Source organism: Portunus trituberculatus, chromosome 19, assembly GCF_017591435.1.
Source record: "Portunus trituberculatus isolate SZX2019 chromosome 19, ASM1759143v1, whole genome shotgun sequence".
NCBI lineage: Eukaryota > Metazoa > Arthropoda > Malacostraca > Decapoda > Portunidae > Portunus > Portunus trituberculatus.
Window position 1 is genome coordinate 4,427,501 of NC_059273.1, and position 12,500 is coordinate 4,440,000.

Here is a 12,500-nt window from a genome sequence, read left to right on the forward strand (position 1 = left end):
GGTTAGGTTAGGTTAGAGGCTAGCTAGGTTGGGATTAGGGGATGGATAAGTTATGTTAGCTTAGGAATGAATAGAGGACAGCAGTGTAGTTTTTTTAATAGGATGGGGAGAAAATGGTAAGGAAGGAAGGGTAGACGAATTTTAAGGGAAGTGAAGCCGGTGGGAAGAGGAGGAAATGATTGGGGTGAGTCTTGACTTGAGGGAAAAAAAAGGAAAGTTGATTTGATGATTAGTTAATGGTTGAGGTAAAGGAGGAAACGGTGAAAATTGAAGTAAGAGTTTGAATTAAGTGTTGCGCCAAAGTTGGAGTGAAAAAATTTGAAGGTTCAGCTGAAAACTAGTTACAAGATATATAGGAAAGAAAACATCGGGAGTTCTTTTACGAAAATGAGAAGTAATGTTTTCTTGGGATGTCAAGTTAATTAGGTGGGAGAAGCGGAGTGAGTGAAGGCTTGAGATGGGAAGTGATGGGGAATTTAGTAAGAAATAAATAAGAGAAATGAGTTAAAGTATGAAGATAATATTTATGAGTTAGGGAATAAAAAGGAATCAAATGAATGGCTGAGTTAATGAAAGGGAGAAAGAAGAACAAACATTATTAAGGAATAGATGGGACTAGTCATGAAGATAAAGGGGATGGGGAAAGAAGAAATTATTTAAGGGAGGGAGTGGGAGAGACTAATTATTAAGAAGGGAACAGAAAAGTGGAAGATTATTTAAGACACTGAGAGGAAGAGGAGACTATTTATTAAAGGGAAGGAAAAAGAAAGAGAGTTACTTAAGGAACGGAAAGGAAGAGATTGATAATTATTAAGGGAATAAAAAATGAAAAGGGGAAGTCATTTAAGACACTGAGGGGGAGAGGAAGCTAATTGTTAACGAGATGGGAAGAAGAAGAAAATTACTTAATATATAGAAGAAGAAAGCAGAGTAGTTAAGTGGATATAAAGAGAAAGAAGTTACTGAAGACACAAAAAGAGGAAAGCAGTCTAACTATAAAGGATAAAGAGAATAAAAAAAATATACAGACAAGTTTAGACAGGGAAGAAAGAAAGAAAGGTAAAAATCACACTAATTGAGAGGGACAAAGAGACAGGTAGCCACTCATACCGAAGACTCACCTGTAGGAGCCAGTGTAGGTGTTGGAGTCATCAATGTCCATGTCAAGGTGCATGTCCTCGTCGGAGAAGTCGAAGATGGAGTCAGGGCGGGCGAAGGCGACGGCAGCGAGGGCCAGGAGGAGGATAGCCTGCGGGAGGAGAAGGAATGAGGGGTGAGTGGATGAGGTGAAGTGAACGAGGGATGAGGAGTGAGTGGGTGAAGTGAAGGAGGAGTGTGAGGAAGAGAAATCGAAGGGAAATGATAGAAGGGTGAATGGAGGAAGAGATAAAGGAGAATTATGACTGACGGAGGAGGAGGAATGAAGGATGAAAGGAATTGAAAGAGAAAGACTAAGAGAAGGATGATGTTTAGGATTGACATGAGGAGTTGGAAAAGGAAATGGAGTTAAAAGAGGAGGAGTTTTAGAAGGATGAATAATAAGAGGAAATTGAAAGAGGAGGAATGAGTGAAGGAAGGAGCAAAGGAACAGAGATGAATGTAGATGAAAGAAGAGAAAGAAGAGGATGAAGAAGAAAATAAAGAAGAATCAGGTAATATAAAAGAAAGATCATCATCATCATCATCATCATCATCATCATCATCATCATCATCATCATCGCTATCACTATGAAATCACGTGAGATCATCCGACCCTAACCCTTTGACCCCTTGACCCTTTGACCTCTTGACCTCTGACCGCCCCGCCGCGCCCACAACTCTTCTTCATGAGCCAGCCACGCCCCCGACGGCGGAGGAGAAACGTTAAGATCAATATTGTGCAAAGAAGTTAGTTTTAAGTAAGAAAGCGTGATTTTTAAGTAAAGTGAAACGCGTGAAATCTTCGATGAATCGTGTGAATTTTAAGTTAGAAAAAGTTATTTCTTTTAAGTAAAACGCATGAATTTTTAAGTGAGCCATGATAGTTTTAAGTAAGAAAGCGTAAGTTTTTTTTTTAATTAAGTGAAACGCGTGAAATTTTAAGTGAATCATTGGAATTTTAAGCAACAAAGTGTGATTTTTTTTTAAGTGAAAGCCGTGAGTTTGAAGTAAAAATGCTACAATTAACTAACTATTAATTTTGAGTGAAGGACTTTTTTTTTTTATTTAAGCGAAAACCATTGATTGTGAAGAAACCGTGACTTATAAGCGGAAAGCACCAACTCAAGTAAAGACCATTAATTAAGATTAGAAAACCGTGAATTATAGACAACAGCCATAAAGATCTGTAAAAACCGTGAATTGTAAGTAAACCATGAATATTAAGTAACAACAACACGTTCCATCTAAAGACACCATTCATTAGAAGTGAAAGCCGCGAGTCTCGAACTGAACAAAACGAAAATAAGAAGAAAAAAGAAATTGTTGTCTCAGTGAACTTCATCGTAATTATTATGCAGTGTCGGCGACCCACTTTCTTTCTTGTTATCTCATCCCGTTTTCTGTTGTGCCCTTGAAATCGTAATATTAGTAGGGAAGATATGCTCGTTTTTTTCCCTTCCTTTTTTTTTTTTTTTTGCCTCATATTTTCGTTCTATTATTTTTCTTAGCTGAGAGAAAAAAAACATTCAATTCCTTCTTTGGTTTAATTTTTCATTATTCTCTCTCTCTCTCTCTCTCCTTGAATAAATATCTTTTTTTTTTTCTATACCATGTGCTTTTCACGGGAGTTTATGGGCTAAAGGGGATACTTTTTGTGGTACCTTCTATCTGAAAGCCCACACGCTAGGAAACCGTTGCCCCGAGTGAGGAAGCCCAACCTACACTCGGACCGTGGACAGGATTCGAACCCGTGCGCTTGGAGACCCCTCGGACCCCAAAGCACGCATGGTTCCACTGTACCACGACGGACCCTTTCTTAATCTTTCTCTTCTCTCTTCTTCCTCTCGTTGTCAATTGATGGATAATGGTGATAATGATGGTGATGTTTGTCTTAGTGCTACTGATAGTGATGGTGATTTTGGGTGCCATTGATAGTGATAGCGACATTTTTGGCACTGTTGATGATGATGGTGTTGGGATCGGTGTGGTAATGATGGTGTTCTTGGTGCTACTGGTGTTGATTATGATGTTCTTGGCTTTCTTGGTGATAATGATGGTGTTCTTGGCATTGGTGTTGATAAGTGCACTGGTGATGACAGTGAAGCATTTTTATCATCGGTAGTGGTAATTGTGTTAGTTGGCGCTGATGGTGTTGAATGACACATAGTAACTGGCACTGGTGGTGATGGTGGAGTAGATGGCACTGTTGATAGAGTGATGGCATTCTTAATCCTAATGTTGATAATGGTGGTGTTGTATGGCACTGGTAACAATAACTAGCACTGGTGATGGTGGTGCTTTTGAGTGGCACTGATGGTGTAGGTGGTGTTGATGCATGTAGGAAGTCACTGGTGATGGCAATAGGGATGCTTTTGAGTGCCACTAGTGATGCTGATGGTGGTGAAGGTGGTGTGGAGGACTCACGGTGCACTTCATGGCGGTGGTGGTGGTGGTGTGGGTTTGGGCAGGTGAGGAGCTGGTAGAGGCCTGAGTGAGGGCTGCGAGTGATGTGACTACGAGCTGCTGCCACGGCGCCTTTATACTGCACAAACGAGGTCGTGGAGTCTTGCCCTGGCGGCGCTAAACCCACAAGACAGGGCACCAACAACACCCCGTCCCTGCCTCGTCCTGGTGCCCCTGTATGCCACCCTGTCACTCCTCCTGCCTCCTCTCGGCCCCCTCCCCTCCTCCGTCCTAGTTACCTCACCTTCGTCGCCGCCTCGCCTCGCCTTGCCACGCCCGTCCCCTTACTCGTCACCCAATAGGCCCACTGCATTAGAGCGTGGTGCGGCTTGTGAAACTTCTTCCCTTGCAATTATTGTTGTTGTTGAACGTTGAACTTGATCTGGATATGTGTATTTTTATTTAATGACGGGCCTGATCTTATTCTCCTCCTCCTCCTCCTCCTCCTCCTCCTCCTTCTTCTTCTACGTCTCCTTCTTCGTGTTCTTCTTTTCCGTGTGTGGTTTTGTAATCTTGTTTTCAGATTCTTTGCGGCGAGAGAAAGGAGGTCTGTGTATTTATTTATTTATTTATTTTTTTTTTTTTGGGGGTGTGGTTCTAAATAAGTCTTGTATGTATTTTTGTATGAATGTGTTAAGTCAATCAGTTTCACTTGTCTGTGTGTTTTTTTTTTTTTTTATGTCCATCTAAAGTTTTCGTTTGTGTGTTTATAAGTTTTCATCTGTGTTTTTTTTTCATTTGTTTTTTTATCTTTTCATTACTGTGTGTATAATTTTCATGTGTTTATGTTTTCCATCTGTCTCTTTTTTTTTCATTTATTTAAGTCATCTTCTAAGTTCATCGTGGAAAGAACGAAAATTTAGACCAATGAAGCAAGTCTATCTCAATCAATAAGCACAAAAATGCCTCAAAATGTATCTCTTTATTTTATTTATCCGCTAAACCACCCAGGAATAAAAAAAAAATGTTAAGAATTCCACTCAGGCGCCGTTGTCAAGACGAAAACATGAGCAGGAGAGCCGAGAGAAGTCTGTTTAGTGGCTGTTTCCAGTTCACCATCTAGACAGTTTGCTCTCGTCCCTAGTGTTCCTCATTCATTTGTTCACGTGGCCGCCTCGCTCGTGGTGACAGGGAGGTGTGCGGGTTACAAGTATATAAATGTGTGTGGTTTGCTGTGCTGGCGCCAGAAAGTGATGGAATGTTTCTTCTGGATTTTTTTTTTTTTTTTCGCCTCGTTTTGTATCTTTTTATTTTTATTTTATTTTTTTGATTGATAATAAAGGGCGTTTTTATCTTCAAGTAGATCTTTCTTTATATTTTAGTTTCCCTTTTTCTCTCTTTCTTTCTTTTCTTGCTTCTTTCCAACACCATTTTATCTTCAAGTGGATCTTTTTTTCTTTTTCAGTTTTCCCTCCAGTTTTCCTTCCTTGCTTCCTTCCAGCACCCATTGTAATCTCCAGCTATCTTGTTTATGTAGCTTAGGTTAGGTTAGGTTAGGTTAGGTTAGGTTGTAACTAGGATAGGTTAAGTGAAGTTGGGTTAAATTAAGCTATTTCCAAATTATGGTACGTTACATTAAGTTGAATTAAGATAAAATTAGGTTAAGTTAGATTGAAATTAGTATATAATCCGTCAAATTAGATTAAGATTACGTTAGGTTAGGATAAGTGACATTAAGATTAGGAAACTAGGTTAGACTGTGTTGTAAGGAAAATATATGAAGGATTCTTTATTCAGTCATGTGCCATCAGTCAATCCCGACAGACCACGCATAGACTCGGTTGAACTTATTTTATGTAAGTTTAGGTTAGATTACGTTAAGTCAGTGCGCAAGATGTAAGAATAAAGAAAATGATAAAAAAAAAAGTTGTAAATTCAGGCATCAGAATCAACAGTCTTGCAGCAATAGGTTAGGTTACGTAAAGTTAGTGTTTGTGGTAAAAAGAAGTAAAAAAAGAGCTGTAAATTTAATCAGCCACCACACACACACACACACACACACACACACACACACACACACACACACACACACACACACACACACACACACACACACACACACAAAACGCGTAGTGTAGCGGTTAGGACACTCGGCTCACAACCGAGAAGGCTCGGGTTCGTGTCCCGGGCGCGGCGAGGCAAACGGGCAAGCCTCTTAATGTGTAGCCCCTGTTCACCTAGCAGAAAGTAGGTACTGGATGTAACTCGAGGGGATGTGGCCTCGCTTTCCCGGTGTGTGGAGTGTGTTGTGGTTTCAGTCCTACCCGAAGATCAATCTATGACCTCTGAGCTCGCTCCGTAATGGGGAAGGCTGGCTGGGTGACCAGCAGATGACCGTAGTGAATTACATACACACATACACACAGCAAGTACTTAAGAAGAAGAGTAACATTGAGCCACCTGTGTGAGTAATGTGACCTTCTCTTGACCTACTCGACCTCACAGTGACCTAGACCCGCGTCCCACACCTGCAGGGGAGCGAGAGACACCCCCACCCATGATGCAGCAACTCCTGTGACCTGCCGCACGAGTGACTAGCAGCCCCGCCCCGCCCTGTACTGTCTTTAGCCATGTACTGATGACCTCTGTCTAACTAGCATCTCTTAGTACTAGTGACCGTTTACACGTACTTTAATCTTGACCTCTTGTACTAGTGACCTATCCTACCTAATACTTGAACGCAGGGTACTTTTGTTTTTTGTATATGTAAGAGGAGAAGAACCGGCCGGTGACAACAAAAACTGCAATTAAACTAGTGGTTCCCCCTGTCTTGTACTGCTGATAGTGACTTCTGCCTAGTAATTCACCCCTTTTACTAGTGACTTATCTTACCTAATACTTGAATGCAGGTTTTGTTTTTATCTAAACAGGGAAAAATCGGACATAAGTAATCAAAACTTCAATATCACTAGTAGTTCTCCCGGCCTTGGTGAGATTGTGACTTTTTTTTTTTTTTTTTTTTTTTTTACGTAGGGAAGAGGGCCAACCAAAGGCAAAAAAAAAAAAGAAAAATTAAAAGAAAAAGCCCTCTTGAGTGCTGGCTCTCGAAAAAGTGTAAAAGCGTCAGCCAAAGTTGGGGAGCAAATGGCTCGATACCTCCCTCTTGAAAGAATATAGTAACATATCGGCGACTCTTGCAATAGTGACCCTCCCTGCCCGCCTGCTACCCCAAAACCAGGTACTACTTATTTAGCGATCTGTGCTTGACCTGTATCTCGGTGGCGTAAATTATGCTGATGTAAACTGTGCTATTGTTATGTAGGAGTTTTTCTATTTTATTTATTTATTTATTCTTTAATTTATTTATGTATTTATTATTTTTTTCAGAGAGAGAGAGAGAGAGAGGGTTTGGGAGTGGATGAGGAATAGACAGGGAGACATACAGACATTTGGACTTGATTTCTGGCTGTCTCAAGGTGTTGGCTCTCGAGAAAACGAATAAAAAGCAGCCTGTCTTTATTTTTATTCCATTTTCCCCACTTTGTCCATTAGCCAGAACCTTTTATGGTAGTATGCGCATTAAACAACAACAACAACAACAACAACAACAACAATTTAAATTAAACGTGATGCTAAAAACGAAGTAAACAAACACACAAGACAAATATTATTCCACTTTATATTTTTTTCACAATTTTTTTTTCCAGTTTCTCCTTTCCAGAAAAGAAAAGAAAAAAAAGACTCGGCAAGAACAATCGAGCCATTTAAGGGAAGGAAACCAAACACTTAAAAGGAAATAGAAAAATCAATCTTAAAAAAAACTGCATCATTTTTTTTTCATATTGTTTATTTTACGCCTATTTTTATTTATTCTGTTTACTTATTTATCTATCCATTTATTTATTTATCTATTTATTCATTTTATTTATCTATTTTTTTTTTTACCCTTGGCTACAATCCCTATTACATGAAAAGAAAGTTGAGGGCCACACCAGACCCACTTGAGCTAAAAAACAAACATTACTTCATATTCTCCTTAAGTAACCGCTACTCAACTGTGCGCCCTCCGTTGCGTCACTGTCTTCACCTGCTCCTCCTCCTGCTGGGTGTGCTGGAGCCACCAAACCAAGCAATTCTAAATAAAAAAGAAGGAAAAAGGTTAAAACAGACACTCCTTCCATTTTCTCTAAGTGACCGCTAGTTATTGTTCGTCCCTCGTTACATCACTCCCTTCACCTCCTACTCCTGCTACAGAGACACCAAACCAAGCAATTCTGAATAAAAAAAGAAGGAAAAGGTTAAAACAGACACTCCTTACATTCTCTCTCATTGCCCGCTAGTTATTGTTCCTCCTTCGTTACATCACCACCTTCACCTCCTACTCCTGTGTATACTAGAGCCGCCTAACCAAGCACTTGTAGAACATAAAACAGGTTAAAACAAGTACCACTCTCTTATATTCTAAAATGACCACTACTTACTGTGCGTCCTTCATTGCATCATTGCCTTCACCACCTCCTCCTTCTCCTCCTCCTCCTCCTCCTCCTCCTCCTCCTCCTCCTCCTCCTCCTCCTCCTCCTGCTGTCTTGCCCTGGTTGTGTTTTCATGGTTACCGCCTCGCTGAACTTGCTACATCAGGTGTGGTGTTATAGCTACGTGCTTCCCTTGGCCTGCTTGCACGAGGTATCTATTCTACAGACGGGTTCACAATTTGTCTCGCTCCGTTCGTCTGAGCTTGTTCTGCATCTCTCCGCTGTGTTGTGTTATGTTATGCTGGTCTGTGGCTCGTCTGGTATTGTCTGGTTTTGTTTTTTTTGTGTTCTTTTTATTTTTTTTTTTCGTCTTGTTCTCTCTCCTGTTTAGTTTTTCTTTTTCTTTATCTTTTTTTTGTTTGTTAAGGAGAAGTTGTCTTGAATTGTTTATCTTTATACTTTGTTTTGTTTGTTTTTGTTGTTTTGGGTTGTTGAATGAATGATTGATCCTTTTTTTTCTTTCTTTTTCTTTCTTTCTTTATTTCTTTCTTTCTTTCCCTCCCTCCCTCCTTTTCTCTTTTCTTTCCTTTCCTCCATATCAAAACGTACAAAATAGCAAGTGTCAGGAATTTTTGTATATTCTTAATTTTCCACCCAGCACAGAAAGCTACAAACTCCACTCTAGACAGCATATAATTACAAACTCACTCATGACTCGCGAGATTCTAGCAAACTACACAACTGATCCTCGAAATAATATGAATCTAAGGTAACTGAGTTCATATAATTCTGGCACAGGGACTTCCACGTGTATGTATGTAGGCTAACTGACTCCTTGCAGCTTCCCTTGTTGTTCCCGCATTCTTCAGTAGGAGGAAAGTGGGTGCTGGGACGCATTACCTCGCCTACAATGGAAGGTGGTGAGGCAAGGCGAGAGGAGAACTAAGGAGTTGAGTTTCTAGTTCAAGTTGTAAGTAAAGTGAGTAAAGTGTAGCTTGGGGGTTGTTAGGTGAGGAAAGAAGGTAAAGAACTGAGTGACTTGGTGTTACTGTAGGTGAAAGTTTACGGTTCATTTGTGTAAATATGGGTGTTGGTATTTGTATTAATGAAAGGGGGAGGATTGATTAGGGCTTGGTGTGAGAACCGAGTCGAGAGGCGTTTGGTGAAGGAAAAAAGTGAGTGCCGGAGTGTTATTGTAGGTGAAAGTTTTAGGTTAGTTTTGTGTAAATATGGATAGTGTTATTAATGTCGGTGATAGGAGAGGAGGGATGGGGGAAGGATGGGTGAGGGTTTGGTGAGGGAAAAAAGTGAGTACCTGATTGTTATTATGGGTGGAAGTTTTAGGTTAGCTTTGTGTAAATATGGATAGTGTTATTAATGTCGGTGATAAGAGAGGAGGGATGGAGGGGGATGGGTGAGGGTTTGGTGAGGGAAAATGTGAATACCTGATTGTTATTATGGGAGCAAGTTTTAGGTTAGGTTAGTGTAAATATAGTGTTATTAGCCCCTTCAGTACCATGACGCATTGCCACTTACTGTTTGGCGATTTTATACAGCTTAGGAAACTCATGTGGGTGATTAAAATAGTGAAGACTATGGCCATTAATCTTCTGACCTCCATAGACCCTTGTTAATGTAAATAAAATGATCTAATCGCACACAAATCTCAGGGTAAAAATGAGTCCCAGTATTGAAAGGGTTATTAGAGATAGGAGAGGAGGGATGATGGTCGGGGGTGGTCAGAGTTGTATTAGTGATGATGAAAGAAGACTGGTGATGATTAAACATTGTATGAGGTTTGAATTAGTAATGATGCAAGGATGCTAATGATGCTCGGATTTTAATTGAGATCTGAAATATTAATGAAAGCACAGAAACCTTTTGATGATACAGTACGTAATTAAAAAGACAGATATTGATATTTAGATCCAGAGTGAGCGTTGTATTGCCACTCAGTAAAGAAGTGACAGGTGAACACTAAGCTTTTCACTGCTATTTGGTGTGTTTCCTTCATCACAAAGCGCTCTGTGGCATTGCTTATTGTGCCTCAGCCGCCTCTGGGTGTCAAACTGGTCACACACATTAAATAATCCATTCTTTTCTTTCCCTTTTCTTATTTCTTGATGTAAAAGATTTCAAACTTTTCATTTTAGTGTTGTGAATTGCTCCCTGTCGCTGTGAAAAAAATAAACGTTTAATGATATAAATGAAGACAAATGTGTAAAGTGTAAGGAAAGACAAGCTTGCCTTAACTTGTATTTCTCTTTTACATTTGCACAGTTAAGTAAGAGTTGCAATACTGAAGATTAATAATTGTTAATCATTGGGCGTGCACACTTATTGAAATTGCTGGAAAGACAGAAATTTATTGATGATACCAGTGTTTAGTCATTGATTGACTTGTATTACCAATGAGTAAAGGATGAGAAATGCTGGTGATCGTTTGACATTAAGTGAACATTGCATTGCCTTTGACAGAGATAGGATAGTAACAAAGTAATTATTTGAACTACTTTACACACTCGTCAACAGGAGTAAGAAGCAGCGGGCAACACTTTCTAATGCTCCCTGTCAGTAACAAACATGCTGAACAAAAATCCGGAATGACGAAAGTGTCAGAATAATATCACACTGAATACCACACACTCCTAACCTCCATATTACCCACCACTGGCTGAATGGCATCCTACCCTCTATATAACACTCATGCATATCTACTGAGAAAATCAATTATACGATTTTATTCTTGCACTTTTGTTTCTCTCATTCTCTCATTTTTATTTTTATCTATTTATTTGTTTATTTATTTATTTTATTCATTTTTTCTTATGCTTCTTTTAGGCAACCAAGGCATCTTTACATTACCATTATTTCCTTCCCTCACATTACCATTATCATTATTGCTATCATTATTACTATTACCTCATAAAGTATACTGCTTTCCTTTTTCTCACCTTTACATTACTATTATTTATGTTATTATCATCATTACTATTGCTTTATAAAGTATACTGTTTTATTTTTTTTTTTTAATATCAGCACAGCATCCCTATAACATAACAATCATTACTCTATTATTATTACTTTGTTTACTTACACATGACTTATCAAGCAACACGGTCCCTCCTCCCCTTGCTTATCGCCTCGCCCTCCTGCCTTACATATACCACTTGCATATAAGTAACCAGACACACTTATTATTTATGACTATACAGCTTTTTATCTTGCCTCCGAGAATTCAACCATTTGGAGCAAACACTCTTAAACTCTGGCTTTTTTCTCTCCTCCCCTCCTCCTCCTCTTTACCTTATCTGACCTTGATTATTGCTCACAGTGGATTATGGGTAGATTTGAGGTCACAGGAGCGCATTCGTACTGTCATTTGTCTCCCCCCCTCCTCTCTCTCTCTCTCTCTCTCCTGTGTGTGTGTGTGTGTGTGTGTGTTTGTGTGTGTGTGTGTGTGTGTGTGTGTGTGTGTGTGTGTGTGTGTGTGTGTGTGTGTGTGTGTGTGTGTGTGTGTCTGGTGGTCAAGGGACGTGGGTGATATAAGGTCGTGAAAAGGTCACTATGCTTGTCTGGCGTCAGGGTGTGGTCGTGTGTGTGTGTGTGTGTGTGTGTGTGTGTGTGTGTGTGTGTGTGTGTGTGTGTGTGTGTGTGGCTTTCCTTCACCCACTCCCCCCTTCCCGGCCTATCTGTCATGTAAATATTGCTTCATTTATTAGAGAATATTATCTGTGTGCGTTTGTCATGGCGGTGACTTGCCTCTCCTTGCCCTTTGTGGAGTATATCAACGGCACCACCAACGGCAAAAACAATAATAATAACAACAACAACAACAACAACAATAACAACAACGTGAAGCTTTCCTTTTCAAGCTAGACCATAAAGATTCAACAGCAACTAAAACAACATTATGTATTCCCTTTTTCGTACTTGACAATGTACTATACAACCGCAACCACCAGCGCCACCATAACAACAACAACAACAACAACAACAACAAACAACACAAACAATATGAAACTTTCCCTTTTCAAACTAGATAATAAACATTCCACAAGAACAAGAACAACAACAGCAAACTTTCCCTCTTCAAACAAGATAATATTAATTTTATAACACCACCACCACAACCACCACCACCACCACCAATAACAATAACAAAAACAACCTTTCCCAGTTTTGAAGACAGCACAATACAATCCCTACCCACAAACTTTCACCCCCTGGACAGACGAAGTAGAGAGACAGACTGCCTTGCTTCAAACATCACTCACCTGTATTATCATTATGGTGTGCAATCATTTATCTGTAATTCTCCCTAATATGCTAAGTGAGTAGCTGGCCGGGTAAACATTCTTGCAGCCTTGACATTCTTGCTTGATAAACTAAAGTAGAGTCCAGCGAGAGAGAGAGAGAGAGAGAGGGAGGCTTAGGAGAAGGAGAAGGGGGGAAATTTTTCGTAACCTAGATATGACAGTGTAA

The 12,500-nt window shown here is 39.8% G+C and overlaps 1 protein-coding gene across 1 annotated transcript in view; it reads right to left on the reverse strand.

The window, feature by feature from the left end:
* The window catches only part of LOC123506289 (cuticle protein 16.8-like), a 4,760-nt gene extending 1,046 nt beyond the window's left edge, over positions 1-3,714 (reverse strand). The window contains exons 1-2 of the mRNA XM_045258246.1: positions 3,565-3,714; positions 1,122-1,249 (exon numbers count right to left, since the gene is read on the reverse strand). Coding sequence (XP_045114181.1) covers positions 1,122-1,249; positions 3,565-3,576 — 140 coding nt within the window. The 5' untranslated portion in view covers positions 3,577-3,714. The remainder of the gene's footprint in view (positions 1-1,121; positions 1,250-3,564) is intronic.
* Positions 3,715-12,500: the final 8,786 nt, after the last annotated feature.